At 47.7% G+C, this 22,042-nt stretch overlaps 1 protein-coding gene across 1 annotated transcript in view; it reads right to left on the bottom strand.

The window, feature by feature from the left end:
* Positions 1–20,836, bottom strand: part of TLL2 (tolloid like 2) — a 96,201-nt gene extending 75,365 nt beyond the window's left edge. The window contains exons 1-2 of the mRNA XM_036337332.1: positions 20,431–20,836; positions 4,346–4,456 (exon numbers count right to left, since the gene is read on the bottom strand). Of these exons, the coding sequence (XP_036193225.1) occupies positions 4,346–4,456; positions 20,431–20,626 (307 nt within the window). The 5' untranslated portion in view covers positions 20,627–20,836. The remainder of the gene's footprint in view (positions 1–4,345; positions 4,457–20,430) is intronic.
* Positions 20,837–22,042: the final 1,206 nt, after the last annotated feature.

Genomic DNA, 22,042 nt, shown 5'->3' with positions numbered 1-22,042 from the left:
AACATTGCAGAAAAATAAAGGAAATGGCCTCCATGCCCATCTTCACGGGATCAGCTTGATAAACTGTGGCTGAGTTGTGCATTAGACGCAATAGACCCCAATGCTCCTCCCAAGATGCCCATCAGGTGTGTTAAATGAAAGACGCAGATTACACAAGAGGTGGTGGAAAAAAATCCCTTTTGTATTTTACAAAGATCTCTATGCACATGGCCCGAATCTAGGGAGGGAAGGAGTCCAGCAAACAGATAATGATGGCGTCCCTGGGGCTAGGATAACAGGGGATTGCTACTTTCCACAATTTTGAACGGGGCTTTTTTTTTAAAGCCCAACTGGCAGTATTAGTTTAATCAGCAAAAATAATGAAAATATTCCCATTCTTAAAATAAAATAACTATTCTAGATAGATGCAAAGTACTTTTGGCCCTCGGAGAAAAATAATCAGGATAAAAATTACCTTATCAGAAAAACACACTGGGGGAAAAAACTCCCTATCTCTCTCTCTCTCTCTCTCTCTCTCTCTCTCTCTCTCTCTCTCTCTATCTCATCAGTATAGATACATAGATATATAGATATATAGATATATAGACATACAGATATCAAGCTTAGGAAGGAAGAAACACCAGGTAGGTACATGTTTCAAAGGCCTCTGGCCCAAGCCCCCAATATTCCCATTCTCCACTTTAAACCTTCCCAGATCAGTGGTCTTTCTGCAAATAAAACAACAACAACAACAACTACTACTACTACTATAAAGGAGAAGAAGAAGGAGAAGGAGAAAGAAGGACGAGGAGGAAGAGGAAGAGGAAGAGGAGGAGAAGGAGGAGGAGGAGGAGGAGAAAGAGAAGGAGAAGGAAGAGAAGGAGGAGGAAGAGAAGGAGGAGGAGGAGGAAGAGGGGGAAGAGGAAGAGGAGGAGAAGGAGGAGGAGGGGGAAGAGGAGAAGGAGGAGAAGGAGGAGGAAGAGGAGGAGGAGGAGGAGGAGGAGGAAGAGGAGGAGGAGGAGAAGGAGGAGGAGGAGGAGGAGGAAGAGGAGGAGAAGGAGGAGAAGGAAGAGGAGGAAGAGGAGGAGAAGGAGGAGGAGGAGGAGGAAGAGGAGGAGAAGGAAAAGGAGGAGGAGGAGGAGGAGGAGGAGGAGGAGGAGGAGGAGGAGGAGGAGAACTGATATTATTGAGCATTTATTATGTGCCAGACACCATGCTAAGCATTTCACACATATTCTCTCCTTCTGTCCTCAGAACACTACTATTCTCATTTGACAAATGAAGAAACTAAGGCCCAGCTCAAGGATTCAAACCCAGGCAGTCTGCCCCAATAGCCCATGGCCGGCCAGTGCTTTAACCACCCTTCTGGAAGCAAAGCCCTGCTGAAGCTCTTCACCTCTTAGGCCGTCTACCTGCTCCTTCTCCCTCCTCCGCCAATGTTGGCCAGTACCTTCTAGGTGCAGGGAGCTTTGGGGATCCAAAGCTTAATAAGACATAGACTCTGCCCTCTCAGCTCAGGGAGGAGAAGAAAAGAGAAGACAGGCTCTCAAGTTCTTAGACCACAAGGCTGATCATGTGGACATTGGGCTAGTGAAGCGATTTTCAACCAGTGTGCTGCAAGAATTTTAAAACATGCAATGCCTGACTACTTAGTCAGGGGCACTGCCCTCTTTTCCCTCAGATTGTCAAATAAAAAAATGACAACAGCTATCCAGTGTGAAAGAATCAAAATTATACCAATCTTTTTGTTGGATTAACAAAAAATATAATAAAACTTTTGGTGTGTCGCAGAATTTGAGTGATTAGTTTATGTGTGCCATGAGATGAAAAAAGGTGAAAACCACTAGGGCAGTGCCATGAAGGAGGTGAAGGCAGGGCTGCTAGGCTTCCCCATACTGCAGCATCCCCCGGCAATCTTCCGGACAGCTGGGAATGCAGCTGGCATGGGGGCTAGCCATTCCAGGCCCCTCTCTCACATTGGCCAAGCCTGGCCCCTACGCTGTCCCATGGCAGGTTCCCCAGGAACAGCATAAGGGTCACTGATAGGGGTAACCCCGAGCATTCCATAATAGTGATGGATGTCAACTGACTGCTGTGCTGGCCCAGGGAGTGAGGCAGGTCCCCAAGCCAGAAAGACCAAGACTCAAGAGGCCTCATTGGATCCTACATGGTCACCCCTCCTGCTTTCCAAATCAATATGTACCCATGCAGAGTGTAAACTGGTACAACCACTTTGGAAATCTATTGGACAGTAGCTACCCAAGCTGAACATATGCAGCATCTTTGACTCAGCAATTCTGCTCCTGGTTCTATGCCCAATAAAAGTGAAGGCTTGTGTCCACCAAAAGACACATACAGAAATGCCAGCAGCAGCTTTATTTATCAGAGCTGAAAACTGAAGTGTCCAAATGTCTATGAACAGAAGAACAAGCTCCCTGTGTGCTCTGTCCCTCCAGAGGGCAGGCACTACACCCAGCCCAAGAGTTTAATCTATTTTATGTCTGTCTTTCATTATTCTTTAATCCCAAAAGCACCTCCTAGCTTGTTGAACCGGTTCAAGTCTCCCCCTCCGTGCAGGACTCGGAGAGGAGACCACAGCCCCAGCACGCCTGCCATATTCTGGCACCCAGCGTGGGGGCCAAATTGGAGGTTAGGAGTTTCTTTTTAAGGGATCACTCCAGTGAATCAAGGCCACCACAGAAAAGGAAAAGGGTAACTGGGAGCGAATTGTTTGCAAATTTTATTAACTGGGTGAATAAAACTTGGAAAAAAAGACTCAAAAGGAGTCCCCACTCTATTTGAGCTTTTTTTAAAAAAAGAAAAGAAGAAGAAGAACGAATACACTAGGGTACTTTCATACAACAGACTACCGCACGACAATGAAAGGGAACTAACTACTGCTTTACTCAACCATGTGGGGGAATGTCGCAGCATAAAGCTGAGTGAAAAAGAAACACAAAACTACACATACCACATGATTCCTTTACGCAGGTAAAAAGAATCTGCAGTACAGAGGTCAGACTAGTGGCTCCTGTGGGATGGGCACCAATGGGAGGGGTCATAATGAGTTCAGGAAATGTTCCATACTTTGGTCTGGGTGGTGGTTACATGGATGTATGTAAAAGCTCATTACATTGTACTAGAGGCCCGATGCACAAAAATTCGTAAAAGAGTAGGCCTTCCTTCCCCTGGCTGCCGGCACCAGCTTCCCTCCAGCACGTGGGACCCAGGTTTCCTCCTCCGGCCGCTTGCAGGCACCCGGGACCCGGGCTAGCTTCCCTCCAGCCCGGCTTCATCAGGAATTACATTTGGAATGACATCCGGAAGACGTCTGGTCTAAATAGCATATTACCCTTTTATTATTACAGATGTTTGGGATATATGAATTTCACTATTTTTAAGAAATGCAAAAAAAAATTTAAAATAATTTAAACCACACAAAGATTACAATCGTGTCAACCTCTCTAGACCTCCAGGTAAGAAGTTGGGTAAGACTATGCTAGTTGGAGTGGTAGAATTATGAAACGATGCTTCCTTCTGTTAGAGCTCAATTAAGGTTGTGTATGTTGCTGAATAAAATAAAGTTTATAATACTGTTTGTACACTTAAGATGTGTTAAGAGAGTAAATCTCATGTTGTGCTCTTACTACAATAATTTCTAAAAGCCTTGAGCAAAAAGGAAAAGAGGATGGCAGGAAAGAGTCTCAGGGGGTCTTGGGTAGCAGAGACAGTGTAGCATCAGGCACACATGAGTTTTGTCACCAAATAACAAGCCATCGTCAGCCACAGCAGCTCATCAGCCCCACAGTTCAGCCCCCCAGGCTGCTTCTGGGAAGGTGATTCCACAGAGCTGGGGTATCTGAGCAAAATGGGCTGGGAGGTGGGGAACACTCAAAAGATCAGTCCCATTACTATTAACCCTGAGGTGGAGGCAAGAAGGGAAAGTGGACGACAGAAATCCAAGTCCGAAGCCCACCCATGTTTCCTGGCCCCAGGGAACTTCCGCCTGGGTTGTCAGCCAAATGTCAGCCATGGGCAAACATTGCCAGTGCTAATCATGAGCATCACACATGCCTTAAATGCATCCCATCCAGAATCCTCTTCCAGTTGGGAGTGACGGACCCCAACGCCCAAGTCCTGAGAACCTACACTGAGCTCAAGTCTAAACCCACTAAGTCAAGTCTGAACAGGCAGGTGAGATTTTCTTAGCAGGATCAGCGCACTTGGTGGCTCCAGCTCCACAGCCTTGGTTCTCCACAGACAAGTAGACACTGGCCTGATGACTTGTGACCCACATCTACCCCTGGTGAGTCCCTGACCCCTCCTTCTGGGGCAGGGCAGGGCAGGGCGACGACACAGGACTTACCTGTTCGATGTCCCGTTTTCTCAACTGACTGTTTGATCCAGTCTTGGGTCTTGTCAATCTGAAATAACTTCAGGTCTTCTTCATCTAGGGCAATGTCTCCCCAAAAGACAGCTGAGAGAAAAAAACATAAGTGGGTCAATTTAACCTGGAGGTCAAGAAATGGATTTACTAATGTCCCAGAAGGCATTGGGTGTTGGATAGCAAACCCTAGAAAAGACAGTCCAGCCAATCCAATTTTATCCTGACACAGGGCTGGTAGAGAAGAAGGAAAGACAAATAATAATTCTGTGCATTAAAGCCACAGGGCTGGGGCCAACTGTCATAAAGATCAAAGGCCTAGGTCTGTAAGGTAATTTGAAAGGTCACCTATCTTTCTCTAGCTGTAGGCTAGTCTGGGAAAAACGACCACAGTAAGGACAGCTGTTTCTCTCTTCTTCAGAGTCCTCAGGATATACATGACAAATCATAATGTGGTAAATAACACTATTGTTCACAATATTTGCTGTCCTTCCCTGGGGAAGGTTATACTTCCCTGCCGCACTGATGTCAGGATGAGCCACTTTACCTGCTGACTAATTAAGCACGGGAGGAAGCTTGGAGAGCTAGTACCTGATTCTCCGTGTCCTCTTTTCCCTTTTCTAGAAGACAAGCCATGTTCCAGATGGGGGTGACTCTATCATTCTGGGTTCTGGAGTAAAGATCATGTGGAGCAGTGGGATGGCTAATATGTAGCATGAATGAGAAATATAAAAACTTAAAAAAAAATCTTTATTGTTGAAAGTATTATATACGCCCCCCTTTTCCCAATAAAAACCTTTATCTCTATATATAAAAGCCTAAGTAGCCAGAATGACCAGTCGCTATGATGAGCACTGACCACCAGGGGGCAGATGCTCCATGCAAGAGCTGCCCTCTGGTGGTCAGTGCGCTCCCACAGCCAATCTCCCATGGCTGACCAACCTCCCCTGGTCCCTCCCTGCGCCAGCCAACCTCCCATGGTCCCTCCCCCGGTCCGGAAGGCCCCATCCGGCAGCCTGTGGCCAGTAGGAAGGCCCCAGCTGGAAGCCAGAAGGCCCCAATTGGCCCTGATTGCCGGCCAGGCCTAGGGACACCACATGTGCATGAATTTTGTGCACCGGGCCTCTAGTTTATTTAAGCATTTGAGAATTGAGGCTATTTGTTACTGGAGCATAACCTCTTCATCCTGACTAATATAGAAGTTGCTATAAAAAGTGGCATACTACTGTAACAAAAATACATTGTCTTTGGGCAATCCAGGGGGTGTCAAGGAAACTGTTACTACAGGCTGGAACGAAGTGACCTATATTATGCAGTGATGAAGTAGTTGGCAGTACTATTGCCTGCATTAGCTTGGAAGGCAGATGGTGAGCTAAATGAGCTTATGGCTTTACGTGAAGACACTGGAAGTCAGAATGTTAATTTCATGCTTTGGTTGCCATTATCTGTGTTTGACATGATACTACAAGAAAGATATTGGATTTTTGTTTGGGGGGGGGTTGTTTTATTTTACATCATATCTTTTAAAAATATATTTTTTAACACATTTAAATTTTTATTGATTTCAGAGAGGAAAGGAGAGGGAGAGAGAGAGAGAGAAACATCAATGATGAGAGAATCATTGATCGGCTGCCTCCTGCACGTCCCCTGCTGGGGATCGAGCCTGCAACCCAGGCATGTGCCCTGACCAGAATCGAGCCGTGACCTCCTGGTTCATAGGTCAATGCTCACCCACTGAGCCACGCAGCCGGGCTAAAAATGTTTTTTATTGATATTTTTAGAGAGAGGAAGGGAGAGGGCTCACTCCAAAACCAACAGAGACCTGGATTTATCCCATGGGAGTGACCTCCAGCAGGTATTCATCTCACCTCATCCCACCTCCACCATTTGGGCCATTTCCTGATTTTCACTTCGACACTTAGAACTTGGGCTTGCGGCTGCTTTATTTTTCAATCAGCTTTGCGCTTACGGGTCTGATCACAAATGTTGCATGGAAGAGCTGCTTCCGGAAAGCGAATGGCCCAATTAAAGCAATATGGAACCACAGGCATTACCTGTCCTGGGGAAAAGGGAGCTTGGATGGCGTGTGTGACACCGGGCCAGCGACTTTTCCCTTTGGTGCCCCTTTCTTCATGCGTTCAATGAGACAGCTGCAGTGTTTTTCAAGCATGGTCCACAAACCACTGAATTAGAGTGTCTAAGGAGGCTGCTGATATGAAGATCCCCAGGCCTCAACGCAGATTTATGAAATCAGAATCTCTGGGGACAGGGCCCAGAAATAGGCATGTTCAATTCATGCCCCACCCCCTGGCCAGGCAACTCATCCACACTGCAGTTTGGAGATCAGTGGAGCCCATGGTCTCTGAGGTCTCTGCAGCTCTAACATTTGATTTCCCCACAATTTCCATGAGTGATGTGCAGAGTACCCACCCAGGGCCTGCTGCTTGTCCACCCCAATAACAAGCCATTCAGGAAGGACCTCGCTAATGTTCCCGGAGATAGTCACCTAGAGATAAGCCAAGATTATTGGAGGAACTAAATATGGAATACCTGAACCACTGAAATTCCTCTCAGGAAACAGGCTGGGGTGGGGTGGAGGGGCCAGAGGCTGGGCGAGTTACAGGGAAATCCTACCCAGAGACACATTTAGTTCACTTCAAGTTTCCAGCAGAGGGATTTAACAGGTTTAAAGCAGTTTTCTGTGAATCTTTGTCAAGGGAGTGTATGTACAAACAAACAGGGAGGGTTTTTTTTTTTTTTTTTTTTTTTTTTTTTTTTTTAGTAAAAAGTTAATCGGCTTAAAGTGTGCAACTAAATAAGCAAAGCTTACATTAAAGTGACCCGCAGAGAAAGGACCCCATGGAAAGAAAGTTCTAGGAAATACAATATGGCCTCTATGTTCTTTTGTAGTTTCACGCCATAAATATTCATGGGGTGGTGTTAATGGGGTCCACAGCTCCATGAAACCACAATAGTTTTTTTGTTTATTCTCAGGACCATGAACTTTGAAACCATGAACCTAAATTTTCAGAACTCTGCATTCAGGCGCGTTTGCAGAGCAGGAGGGGAGAGGTTCAGGCTGACGGAGGACAGAGGAGAGGAAATGGGTGAGATGTGAATCATGCCTCCTGGGTCTTTCAGTTGAGATTAAAGAGTAGAATCTGTTTAGTATGGGAGGCCTTCTGTCTCCAAGGTCTCCAGCTGCTCCAGCGGGGAAATGGCCTTCACGGGATAGACAGTACGGTTACTCAAGCACAGGGCAGACTGGAGTGGGGAGCTGGAAATATTTTCATTGGATCAAACAGATTTGTTGCATGTTTTACCTTGAAGACTTAAAAAAAAAACTAATTTGAATCATGAGATTTCTAAGATGGATAGAATTTAAAAGTCATCTAAGCAATGTCCTTATTTTTCATATGAGGAAATTGAGGTCCAAGAAAGCTAAGAGACTTGCTCAAAATATTACACCAAGAAGCCATGTCTGCTTACTCTAAACCAGTGTTCTTCCCCTACAGCAGGGATGGTAATTATGAACAACCATGTGCCCCCCTTACCCCTATCCCCCAGGGCAGATATCTCTAATGGATTATGGCCCTTCTGTCCACTGAACCTGGACACAGCCTTCAAATCCATCTCAATACAGTGCTACTGAGCACCAGCACAAATTGATATGAATGGCAAATGAGTTGGGAAATATCTACCATCTATGCCCTACACCATGCTGGCAACATCCATAACACATTGCCCATTTGTTCCAGCTAAGGATTTTGTACTAAAAACCACTTACAGTCTGAACTTGGGTCCAAGAGTCCACACCAGCAACATAGAGGACCTGAAAAACTATAGCTCAATCAGGACCTAGGAGAGCGCCACACACAGATGGGTATGACATTGCAACTGGGCTCTGAAAACCAATTCCACCTCAAGAGAATCCCCAGCCCTGACTTCCACCTTGGCTGGCATCATTCTATTTTACAGGTGACCCAAGAAGGTCTGTCTGGTGGCCACCTTGCTCAAGGCAGACATGGCCTCCCAACTTGACTCTTCATCTATATCACAATATTGTTGCACCAACACATTTCAGACCCTGTCACAGCTTGGTTTCCAAACAGGACTTCCTTGGCTTAAGGAACACCTACTCAGCTAATTTCACAGAAAAAAAACAAAAACAAAAAAAACGGTTACCCACCAGATTGGCATGAGCAATAGGCCATACTTGCAAGGCTATTTAAGTTTTATAGCTCCAAATAGTTTCATCTCATGTGCCAACCCCACTCACGTGGTGATGTTTCTGTGAGCACTTCTTGGACCCATAAGACAGAAAGCCATGATCAATAGCCATGTCTGCTATTGGCACGGAGGAGGGACATCAAAGGTGCCACACATTGGCCATTTACTAATGTATGTTGTAAAGATACTAAAAAATTTTTCATCCGTGTAAATGAGTATGTGTGGCAAGGCCTATGCTATGATTAAAGTTATTCTTTTTATACTTACTCTCCACCCTCTCTGTTCCACTCTGCCCAGGAAGGCTGAGCCTGTGACTGCATCCTCTACTTCCCCCTGGCTTCTGCTTGCAGTCTCTGGAGGAGACTGGCAGGCCAGAGGGAAGAGGAGAAATCGAGGCAGGCAATTCTTCCCTGCCCTGGTGCTGTGTCTCCAGCACTGCCCTCCAGGAAGGTTCCAGCTTCTATGACACTGCTCCCTCCCCTGTCCTTTCAGCCACAGGGGTAGCTCACTGGTCTAGTCTGTTCCCGTAACCCTGCCTCTGTGAGTAGTCCCTTCCTTAAGGTTTCTTCATCTGAAACATCTGGGGTAAAGTCTGTTTCCTGCTGGGACCCTGGCTCCAACAGCCATTCTAAGAAAATTCTTCCATTATTTTCATAGTTAAATAGAAAGATGGGATTCAGACGGGTAAAGCGAATGGCTACTTTGGCCTAAGATGACACTTTTCACTGCTTAATTCCAGCAGAATATGACTCATTGCTCTCTCACACCTGCTGCATTCCCGCAGCCTGAGCTCACATGGCCTCGGCTCAGTAATGGCGAGAAGGGTACAGTTTAGGTCCTAAAGGCCAGAAGCTTCTTGGGCCCTAATTTTGCACCTTATATGCCTGATTCCAGGCCCAGGCACATCTCATAAGCCCTAATATCTCCACTGTGGAATGACCTCCCATTGAGCCGTCAGTTAGCAGTGCAATTCTGTGTGACTCATTCTGAAGACGAAGGCCCACTGGAGACCCTAAGCCGTGCAGAAAGTGGAAAGACACAGCAGGTGGAGAGCAAAGGGGACCTGGGATCTACCTCCAGCCAGGCCAGCTGCTATCCACATGACCTTGGATAAGAAACTGCCCCTCCTAGGCCCTCAGGGTTCTCACAGGAAACATAAAAACCTTACTCCCAAGGGTTTCTTCCAGCTCTAACATTCTACAAGATTTTACTCTAAGATCTTACTTGGGGTATCTCCTTAGCGTTCAGTTAATGATAATGGGCCTATCGCCATTACGCTAAATTTTCTTCGCAAAGATACAGCAAGTTTAGTCCACTGTGGTAGAGATTGCAGACTGCCCACCAACACCTTTCTGCCCTTTTCCCAAAATAACAGGACCTCTAATTTCCAGTTCCAGGCCTTCCAGAAGAAAGATTTCCCAGAATTCCACATAGCTATCTGTGCCATGTGACTGAGTCCTGGCCAATAAGATGAAAGCTGAAGTGACAAATGGCATTTCCTGGGAAACAACTTCTCACATACTCTTTGCCCCCTTTACTTTTCCATGCCTTCCATGCATAGATGGTGTTTGTGATGGTTTAAGCTCTGATTACCATCTTGGACCATGAAGACAAGGTCTCAACCTTGGGTCCCTGAAGGAGATTGGATCTTCTGGAGCAGAACTACCTTATTGGGCCTCCACTGCAGACCTCCAGATCAATGTGAGGAAGAAACTCGTAGCTTTTCTAAGCCAACGTTCCAGCTATTGCCTCTCAGCTCTAAATCTACTCTTCTTAGCCATGCTTTGCAATTCTGGAGCTGGACCCTAGAAACATTTCTCCTTTGCTCTGTCAGTAGAGGGCACTAGAGAGAGGGTACTGTAAGAGGAAGGGGCTTCTCTTATTGGTTCTGCTGGTCTCATCTTTCTTATCCTATGGAGTGGCTGCCAGCAGTGTTCAGGAAACTCCCTGGCGCCCACCCTTCAAAGTTTTGCCAATAATCCAATGGGCAATTCCTGGCTCATCAGCCTTTTCCTGCAGCATCTCTGCGAACTTCTCCAACCTCCAGTGGGTCACAGCTATACCTTCTCCTGTGAAGTTAGAATTTCAACCCACTTGGGGGGGCGAGGGGTGGGGAAGGTGGCTCTCCCACGTTTATTCCTTCCCTAGTAGTTGCTCCCTACAGCTGCTATTTCTGTTGTCTTTAGAGTTCGCCTACCTCCTTTAGTAATCAATCCCTTTTTGCTAGTTAATAACCTTTTATATTAAAATTTTAAATTACTGGTGTGGTTTCAGTCTCCCAACTGGACTCTAAAGGGCACAGTCCATTAGCTTGGGTCCGTTACTAGCAATTTAACCTCAGCTTAACTGGCACAGCTATGCAATGGTCTCCATGGAAAAGTGAATAGTATGGTGCTAAAGCAGCTTTGTCCTTTTTCAAAATCTCTCCAAAATGCATTTGTGACAAAATGACACACATGACAGGTAAAAAGTTGAAGTCCTTAATATTTAAGAGTTCCCTACAGAAATTTTAACAAATGAACATCTAATTAGAAAACAAAAGAGCATGAACAGAAAGGGCAGGACAGCACATAACAGGAAATGAACACATCAAAAGAAATGCAAATAGTCAAAACTTATTTTTTAAAGTTTAAAATCATTTGAAAAAGACATACAATTACAATATAAATGTGAATTAAAGAAATAGCAAAATATTTCTCTCTCTCCCTCTCTCTCTTTTTTGCTCAGTCCCTCCATCCCCCCAACACCCCTCCCACCACCAGAGCTGTCTGCCTCCTCTCTATCTATGAGTCTGTCTCCAACCAGCAAAGACTTTTAAAACTAGAATACAAAATGTTAACCTTAATGAGAGTGCAAAAGAATGAAAAAATACTTAAAGGGAACTTTAAAAAGAAGAATCAGAAGTCCTAAAAGCATCTATACTTTTGACCCAGCAATTCTGTGTGTAGGTGACCTCCTAGTTCATAGGTCAACAGTAGAAAATTTTTCTAAATAAATAATTTAAAATACATAAAAATCTAGCAATAAGAATGACTTCAGCATCATTGTTTATAAAAAGCAAAAGAATAAGATTGGGGGGGGGATATGTCCAACAATAGGGGATTGATTAAATAAATTATGGTGCCTCTATAGAATGGTGTACAAAACCATTTTACTAATATTGATGTTATATATGTACATTTATTACATAAGCATCTTTATTGTCATAGAAAGAGGTTCATAGTACTAAGAGAAAGGAATACAAGCAGGTTCAAAGTGGTATATACGGCATTTTTAAAAATAGAAACATGCATAACAAAATGTTAACAATTATTCCAGGCAATGGAATTACTAGAAGTTTTTACTCTTGCTCTCTACCAGTATGTTTTCTAACTGTTCTCCACTGGGTGTGTCTTAGCTGTGTAGTTGAAAAAAAAATTGTGTTAAAAAAATAATCTCCCTTTTCTGCCCATCTCAAGGGCACCCCAATGCTTCCTGAGTATGTCTTAATGAACTAACTCATTCGTGTTTCAAAGATGACTTTGCGACGCAGCTCAGCCCAGGATCTCTCTCCCATCTTCCCTTCCCTTCTATTCTCAAGGCCATAGCCCAAGTCTGGTCCTCATGCTCCCAGGCCTAGAACTCCTGGTGGTCTTCCTACTTGCTGCCTCTACAAATCCTAAGCATATAGCTCTTCATATGACAGTCCTCTGCTCAAAACCATCAATATTTCTTTTTTTTTAAATATATTTTATTGATTTTTTTACAGAGAGGAAGGGAGAGGGATAGAGAGTTAGAAACATCGATGAGAGAGAAACATCGATCAGCTGCCTCCTGCATACCCCCCACTGGGGATGTGCCTGCAACCAAGGTACATGCCCTTGACTGGAATCGAACCAGGGACCCTTGAGTCCGCAGGCCGACGCTCTATCCACTGAGCCAAACCAGTCAGGGCCCATCAATATTTCTTAAGGGATGGTTCAAATACGCAGTATATCAAGCCTCTTTAAAAAAATGTTTTTATTGATTTCAGAGAGAGGAGGTGGGGGGGGGGAGAGAGAAAGAGAGAGAGAGAGAGAATCTTGATTGGCTGCCTCCTGCATGCCCCCTCCTGGGGATCGAGCCTACAACCCAGACATGTGGCCTGACTGGGAATTGAAAGGTGACCTCCTAGTTCATGGGTTGACGCTCAAGCACTGAGCTACACTGGCCTGTTCCAAGCCTCTTTATTTTTTTTTTAAATATATTTTTATTGATTTCAGAGAGGAAGGGAGAGGGAGAGAGAATCATTGATCGGCTGCCTCCTACATTCCCCACACTGGGGATTGAGCCCCCAACCCAGGCATGTGCCCTGATGGGGAATCAAACCATGACCTCCTGGTTCATAGGTCAATGCTCAACCACCGAGTCATGACGGCCGGGCCCAAGCCTCTTTCAATCATGTCAGTACTACTCTGCAGAGTAAACCACGGTAAACTTCCAGCTCCAGACACATCACAACTAGTCCTGCTGCCTCGCTTTGACTCACACTGTTTCTTCTACCTGAAATGCCTTCCCCTGCATCCCACCTTCTCCACATCCCATCCATTCTTCCAGGACAAGCTCAGGGTTTACCAGCCTCCTCACCAGGAAGCCTTCCTTGATTGCCTTACAGTGATTGCTACCTTTTCTGAATCCCTCTGATCTCATTTTTTCACTTGACAAATAGTAGTTGAGCACCCACCATGTGCCAGGTACTGTGCTGGTGACTGGGAAACCAAATGAGTCTAGTTTCTTCCGCTTGGAGCTTGTTATCTAATGCGGTGACAGACATTGAGAAAGGAATTACACCAGGGACTGAACCCAGGTATGGACTGTAAAAAATGCCAGTCAGGGAGACAGACATGATGAGAGATTTAAGAGAAGGGACATGATTAAAATCAGGGCTCGGGCAGGCCTCAGGGGGAAAGGACATGAAAGCCGAGTCCTAGAGGATGACCTGGAGGTGACCAGGGGGACAGTCCAGAGGCCTTTCCAGGCAGGGGGGCGGTGAACCTGTGGGAGATGGAGCGTGGTGGTTAAGGGGAGGAGGCTGGATGAATAGGAGGGACAGGAGCAATGGGAAGTCATTAATGGGCCCTAAGCAGGTTGGATTTTGCAAACATGATCAGAAGTTAGTCTCAAAATGATCACTCTGCCTGCAACATAGAAAACAGACTGCAGGAGGCAAGAGGAGTTAGGCACTGTTGTAGTAGCCCAAGTAAGAGCTAATGGGGACCCGGCTGGTGTGGGTCAGTGGTTGAGCGTCAACCCATGAACCAAGAGGTCACTGGTTCGATTTCCAGTCAGGACACATGCTGGATTGTGGGCTCGATCCTCAGTAGGGGGCATGCAGGAGGCAGCAGATGGATATTTCTATCTCTCCCTTCTTCTCTCTCTAAAAATCAATAAAAACATATTAAAAGAGCTGGTAGGGACTTAGACCAAATAGTGGCAGTGAAGACAGAGAGAAGTGGATGAACTCAATTTTGGAAGCAGAATAGGCAGGATCTGGATTGGATTGCATGAGAGGGGGAGGGAGATACAGGTGTCCAGGTTGGTGCTTGGGTTTCTGTTTTAAGCACCTAAGGTGGACTCTGGTACCACCTGGTACCTCACCATGGAGCCCAGCCCTCAATGAGCCACCGCAGACTCTGAGCCCAGGAGAAGGACAGGGAAACAAGTGTCAGGTCAGCGGGAAGAAGAACTGATCCAGGGACACGAAAAAGAGCTAGGGAGGAAGGCAGCCTGCTCCTGTGGGAAACTGGCTCCCGCAAGACTCACATCAACTCAAGGCCAGTAACCCAGGTGGGAGGAAGGGGAGGAAGCTCGGTGCAGATTGCAGGACGAGCTGGGAGGTAAGTGGCCCAGCTGGTGGAGCAGGCAGAGACTCGGGGGTGAGCATCAACACTCAAGTGCTCGTGCAGGCGAGCTTGAGAATATTTATTAGTAATTGACAGAAGTAGTTAGAGGATGGCGTGATCACAGCCAGGTCTGTAACCAATCAGCAGGAAAGCCCCGTTCCTGTTGCTATGTTTGCATCCAGCAGAACTGTATTATGAGCGGGCTAAGAGGATACCATGAGAAACCCGCTTATATGCATTTGGTTTGTCTGTCGTCCTCTCCCTGCTTCATGGATGAGAGCAAATAAGCGGTAGAGCAATAAATTATCACTTGCCACAAGCTATGGATCCCAAGGGAACTCTCTGCAGCCCTGAAAGGGAGAGATAAGCCACACAGGCCCCTGAGAGATTGTCACATATAGGGAAAGTCTTAAACGGGGAGCAATAATAGGACTAATAATAATACTGGCAAGGAGAAGAAGTAAGAATTAATGGCTACTTGCTAAACACTTCATGTTCACTGCCCCAGTTCATCCTCAAACAAATCTATTAGATGGGTTTTACTATCATTCCCAAATTCCAGATGAGGAAACTAGGCAAAGAGGTTAAGAAACTTAGTCAAAGCCACACAGTCAGTGAGGATAGACAGGCTTCATGCCACAGGCTGCCTGATGCCCAAAACAGTCTCGTAAGCAGGATGTTTTATTGCTTCTATCTCCCAGGCTGCCACCCATCCAGAGACCCCTGGGAAACATTGGCCATATAAGTCCTCTTCCTCTGGGAGATGGCTGGAGCCACCATCCTCAACAGACCTGACATCCATGCACTGCCCCAGCCAGGCCTTCTGAAAAAGGGATGGAGAAACAGAGAGGGGTACAGGTGCATTATGACACCTTGAATTACTCATTCATTCTTCCCTATGCAATGGAACTAAGAGTACTGTAAAGGCCAGAATTGCCTCGTTGCTGTTGGAGTCCTAGCCAAGGATAAAGACAAAGGGAGGGAGAAGTTTGGGTGATGGCGCTCTGGGGAAGAAGTGCACAAACACGCCCTTCGCATGGGGCGGCATGCAGATGCATGTGCTGTGTGCAGAAGGAGCCAGGAGAAGGGGAGTGGTTCCAGGGTTGGAGAGGCCATGTGCTTAGAGGGGAGAGCAGAGATTGGAGGGGTTTGTTCTACCACAGGACAAGTTCAATGTCCTGTATGGGTCCCAGCCCAGCCTCTCCCCTCTGCAAGCACACAGACCAGAGTCCTGCAATGCCCACAGAATCACAGGGGCCCAGACCATCTCCTGGTTGAGAGACCAAAGGAGGGAACAGAAGGACAAGGGCTTTGTAAACCACCAGGTGTCACCCAAAGCTCGAAGGCAAAGCTGTAACCAGGTAAAAAGGTAAAGATACGTGAGGATTCATATCTTGTTCTTCCTCTTGGAAAATATGTTGAGGGTTGAGAGGGAAAGGTTTGGGGACCAATGAAGTTATAGCGTCTATTCAGATTGCTTGGCTAGGTCTCTGACGCAAACGAATGGGTCCTCCATCAAATGTGAAGTGGGCCCCAATCCTGGTCATACCTTAGCTGTTTGGAATCTGGAGGCCATAGGAAAGGGGAGCAGCTGGGAGGAGCCACTGGCTGAATGAAGGCTCCCGCCCAACACCATTCACACATCTCCAAATACAGTAAGTCCTCAAAAAAATTAATTAATCAATTAATTAAAAAATGAAAAACCAATACAATAAGTCCTCACTTAATATCCTCGATAGTTCCTACAGCATCTCATGAACATTTTATAACAAAATGACATTAAACGAAACGACATTATTTGAGGATCTGCGGTAGTCAGGGGCTGGCTTCTCAGGTGGGGCCCAGATACCTGGCTGGCTTGCAGGACATGGAACCTGCCACCCGAGCCTAACCTCAAGAAAGACAATGAGAGTCATGGCAGATGCAGAGAGCTTGGGTTTTAGACCGAAGACTCTGGATACAGAGAAGCTATCTGCGCTGGCATTATAGGCCGTCAGTTGTTCAGATATTTGGTTTCCTGCCACTTAGAAACTTCGTTGGATTTGTATGGGATGATAATAATAATAATGATACTATTTACTGACTTTTTACCATGTTCCAGGCACTATTTAAGTGTTTTGTCTATATTCACTCATTTAATCTTCATAACAGCCCTCTGTGGTAGATATGAGTAGACACATTTTACAAAAAGGAAACTGAGATCCAGAGAGCTTAAGCAGATCCCACAGCCATCAAGTGGCACAGCCAGGATGTGAACCTGGGCAGTCTGCCTCCAGAGTTCGCCCATTTAGCCCCTGGGCTCTCTCACAGGAATAGAAAGTAGTACTGTGCACAGGATTCAATTTAACCTGCACACTTTTTACATATTTATTGAGTGTTTAGCTCCATATCAAGTGCCTTTCACAGAACAACAACCTTGCGAAATAGGAGTTTCTATTAACGACGTTACAGGAAACTGAGGCTTTAAGAATGAAGGATTGTTCAAGGTCTAGCAGCTGGTAAGTGACAGCCAAGAAGGAAACCTAAGTCAGCCTGACTCCAATGCTTGGGTCCAAAAAAAACGGAGTGAGGAGGAGCCACGTGCTCAAACAACACCCATGGCCCAAGACAGGGAGTTCCATGAAAATGACTGAAAGCAGTAATCAGCGGAAGGCCCAGAACTGACCACAGGAGGTGCTGAATGAGACAACCTGCTGACCTGTCTACACTCAGCTGCCATCAGGAGCATTTTCTTGCTGAAAATGCCACACCCTGAGCTGGAAGCTCCCAGAGACAGGGCTGAGGTCTGGTTGGCACTTAGATCCCCAGCACCTGGGGCAGGACCGTGCACATCCACGGAGCCAGCACATCCAGGGCTGCTGTGAATGGTTCTGTGGTCCAGCTACTGCCCCATCCCTCCTCTTATCTCTTCTCACTGTGCTGGACAGAGGATTAAAGGACACTCTCCCAACACACAGGACTGGGCAGAAGAAAGAAGAAAAACGGGTTCTGCTGATGTCAGAGTGGGGACCTACCTTGGCTGATACAACTGAGGACTTTTCTGTCTGCAGAACTTGAGTTCTGATTACTGATGTGGCATCTGAAGTCAAAGGAGCATCACTGTCAAGCAGGTCTCGGCAAGAAGCTCAGGTTCCCCAAATGCAAATGGAACCTTCAAGTCTGCTTATCTACCCCCAGGACTGGGTCAGAGGTCAATGGGGTGTTGCTCTGGCTATTACTCAGCCCCTAATCCAAAAGGGGCCAATGTGTTTCTTTTCCTGGCCCCTCTCTCCAGATACTACCCGCCCCAAAGTGAGTCTAGGCCAGAGCTGGGACGTCTGTGTGTTTCCTCCCCCAACACTGCCCTGGCCCATCCTCATCTTCACTTACTTCAAAAAAAAAATCTTTATTGAGTTATCACTCACATACCATAAACCTCACCCTTCACGTATTTTTGAGGCCGTGTGTACCAATAATTATCAGGTCTGAATTCAAGAATCCCTAACTAACTACACTGCATGAAATCAATTGTTCATTTATTACAAAATTCAAATTCCTCTATAGTATTTCAACAAGAATTCAAGAAGTACTTGTGAACACCTGTTCTGTGTTCTCATGATGTGCACTGGTGAACTGCCTGTTATCTTCCAGAAGGCTGTTCCCCAGAGCAGGAAATGTCCAGAACCAGAGGCAGAGTGAGATGTGGCCTTTTCCCCAGATCTCCCTCGCCGTCGCCCTCTTCTGGCCACTCTTAGCATCAGCATAGCCCAGGGAGAGGCCAACCATTTGGGAGGATCAAAGATGGCTATGGAGGATGCTTGGAGTTGACAAAACCATCCATTTTCTGCTTTCCAGCCTTGCCCATCCATCCCATCTGTCTGTGAAGAGTCACAAAGCATGCACATCCTGGTTATCCAGCATTTCCTCCAAAATTCCTGGAGAAAAAAAATGAGGCCCAATAGGCAAACCTACCTCAGGGTTATTCCTCAAGGCGGAGTCCAGGAGCTGGGCGCTCTCACAGACAGACCTATGCCTCTATCACCTGGATTTGCAGCACCCCGCATCACAGAGGTGCTCAATACATTCCTCAACAAGTTGATCACTTCCCCAGCCCAGACCCCAGCTGCCCACGCTGCCTCCTATGGCCGCCAGCTCACACTCATTCAAGTCAAGGATCTGACCGGTGCAGGTGAAAGTTGACCCACCCTCTTTATCCCCAATCCCATTGTTGCAGCCTCAGTTTCCCTCTTCTCAAGTCAAGACCACCATTCCTACAGTGCTCCTGAGACCTGTGATGAACTGAGATACCCCAGCCAGGGCTATGCTAATGGTTGATATTCTCTCAAATTACCCTGGAACCAACTCTTCTGCCCACCTTTCCCACCCAGAAGCCCTGCAAGGTACAGCAATCGGTGGATATTCTGGAAAAATCTTCCTACACGGTAAGAGCAAGCCCCTTAAACCTGGTTTGATCTTCAACTTTCTAAAGATTCTCAGGTCGCACAACCCCCTAGGTCCTCCAGCCTCCTAGTAACCTGATCTTTTCCAGATTTCACCTAATTCTGACCTGCCCTACGCCAGCTCAGACCACAACCACTGTAGTAGCAATACAAATAATTACAGGGCCAACATCATTATTCCACTTGCAGAGAATTTCCCCATAAATCATCTGAGTCCTCCTATAATTACTGTTCCCAGTTTATTGATTTTTTTTTTTTCTAGAGAGAGAGAGGGAGAGGGATAGAGAGAAACAGCAATGAGAGATTCATTGGCTGCCTCCTGCACGCCCCCTACTGGGCATCGAGTCCACAACCCGAGCGTGCACCCTGATCAGGAAAAGACCCTGTGACTTCTTGGCTCATGGATAGATGTTCAACCACTGAGCCACACCGGCAGGGCTACTGTCCCCAGTTTAGAGATAAGAGAACTGAGTTTACTCGACGTCTTCAGGGAGTGAAGAACTGGGCCACTGGCCCATGGCACCTGCCCTTCTGCGGGTGAAGACAGCCTCTTTCCTCTAGTCAATAGTATTGAGTCATTTTTGCAGACCGCCACGTGAAAAGGCCAGGCCATGGCTAGAGGGAAACACCCCTACTCTGGGCCTCTGAGACCATCCTCTGCCCGGAACGTGAATACCCCCCTGTCCCAGCTGGGAATTGCCTCGGATCCACAGGTTCTTTGGAAAATGTGCTTGGGCGCTTCTGGGACTGTCCTTGCAACCAGTCTAGCTTGAAAGCCGCGCCCCGCAGGACACACGAGCCGGTGGGTGGCTCGTGGGAAGCGGGAGCTGCATGGCCCCAGCCGCGGTCTGCGCCAGCAGGATCCGTGCGCCCCGGGGCGCCGCTTCCTGCCGGGATTACGGCACCTGCCGGCTTCCATCTCTTCCCGCGCGCGGGGCGACCCCCAGGCGGGGCCACTGGGGAGTGTGCGGCAACTGGAGTCAGGCACGTTCTCCCTCCGCCACCCCGGTCCTCTGCCTGCGGCGAAGCTTTTCGGTGTCTAAACCTTCTCTTCCCAGGACTAACCGCAAGATGTAGGAAAACTTTGCACGAAACTTACAAATGCGGTGAAATGGAGCCAGCGGCTGCATCTGAGCCCGGGAACGCCGCACCCAGCACCGCCGCTCCGCTCCAGCCACGCGCGTCCGGCGGTGGCCCGTGCTGACCACCTGGCTGTCAGGCGGCCGGGCGCCCGCCCCAGCCCCGCGCCCAGCCGGCCTCGGGCACCCGCCCTCATTCCCCGGATTCGCTTCGGAAACGCTCCCGCGGCCGCCACGCCGAGCGCACCGCAAACCAGGGGCCCGGACGTCCCGGTCCGAGTGGCACTGCAGCCATTCCTCTGGGGCATTGTTTTCCAGGGGAGCCCGGGGGACCTCGGGGAGGGGAGGGAGGGGAGGGCAGACCCGCCCCACAGACGGCAGTGCAGGCTTGCCCACCGCCTCATTTGCATTTCAAAGGCAAACTTCTGCTGGACTTGCCCGCTGCCTGCGGCACCTACCGGCTTTGCACGGGTCGTGGTAATGTTCCAGCTGCTGCTCCGCGCCCTCCTCGCCCTCCAGCGCGGAGTAGTCCGAGGCTGCGTCCGAGCGCCCCCCAAGGCCCTCGGCGTCGCGGGGCAGCGGCAGCAGCAGCAGCGGCAGCAGCAGCAGCAGCAGCAGTGGCCCAAGGGCCCCGAGAGCAGCCGCCCGGGGCATGGTCGCAAGGGACCGGCAGAGACCGAGGGAGTCGCGTGCGCGGAGAGCTGGGCTGAGGCGAGGAACGGTACCGGGTCGGGTCGGGGCTGCGGGCTCGGTGGTTACGCGCGCGTGGCCAGCATGGCTCGGCGCGGAGTGAACAGAGCGTGGCGCCCCAGTCCTCGTCGGGGATCCAAGAAGCCGCCGCTCGGAGACTTGCCCAGCGGCCGAGGCTGCGGCGGCAGGCGACTGTGGCGGTGGTGGCTGTGGTTGGAACAGTGGCCGCTCCGCCCCTCTCCGCCCGGGCTGGACCACACAGCCCTCGCCAGGGGCCCCGGGCAGCCAATCACTCGGACGCCCGAGGCGAAGCCCCTCCTCTTCCCGGCACCTCCGCAACTTCGGAGGAAGATGCTGAAGGCAAGGACCCTGGTCCCCGGTGCTCCCACCGGAGAACGCAGCTCCTGAAGATCAAGGCCGGACTTTCCGCCTTGTTTGATTCGCATAACTCACTTTACAACTCCCCAGTGCACACGTGGGCGAAGGCATGCAGCAGTGGCTAGAGCTGTCCGCTTCCCTACCAACTGCTCTCAGACAGTCGTTCCTCTGCAGGGATGAAGTCAGTCTTCTCTCTCGTGACTGAGTCTAGTCGCTTTCAGTGCAGGAAAAAATAGAGGATTTCCATCTCACCCATGAAGGGGTGCTTTTTGCAGCACCCACCTAACCTAGTGCCTTGGGAAGAATAATTTAAAATGACCGATTTCCCCTCTAAGTGACCCTATCCTTTATTAAAACAGTCTAAAATGCTTCATACAAAAAGATTGACAAATGAACAGCTGTACGGTGCTATTTGTGTTAAATTACAGACATGCTTTATTAAATAAGCCATTCAGCATTAACTGGATGGAATAAAAATGACCAATTTCTAAAGTCTGGTTATTTTATTTTATTTTTTTGTCAATTAAAAACATATGCCCAAATAATTTAGAATAATCAAGAGATATTTGAAACCCACTCCTATGTTGTCCCTTAAATGTAAAAACTGTCAGAACAGCTATTTTGATTTATAGACATAAAAAGTATTATTACCATGAGGCTTTTCAAAGACCTTTTATGCAAGCAAAACTGCCCTAATCAAGAAGTAAAACACACTAAATGTGTACAGATTTTCAGCATCACGCCCAGAACAATCTTTTTTCATTTAAACTGTAAGCAGAAAAAATAGACTGAATTTCCCTTTTGGGTTTTCACATGGCTTTGCAACCTCTGATGACAAAATAGTCGACAGGGAGCCCAAAGCTTGTCTTTACACAGGACTCCCAAGTTTCCTGTATTATGATCATCTGCCTTCTCCTGTAATAACTAGGATAACAAGTCCTTCAAACCAGTGAAGGGCTAACCACTGGGAGGGTGCTATGGGATATTTTGTCCTGGCCCTTA

The sequence above is a fragment of the Myotis myotis genome, unplaced genomic scaffold (assembly GCF_014108235.1).
Source record: "Myotis myotis isolate mMyoMyo1 unplaced genomic scaffold, mMyoMyo1.p scaffold_m19_p_15, whole genome shotgun sequence".
Taxonomy (NCBI): Eukaryota; Metazoa; Chordata; class Mammalia; order Chiroptera; family Vespertilionidae; genus Myotis; species Myotis myotis.
Note: the sequence above shows the minus strand (reverse complement) of the source record. Positions and strands in the feature narration are given on the sequence as shown.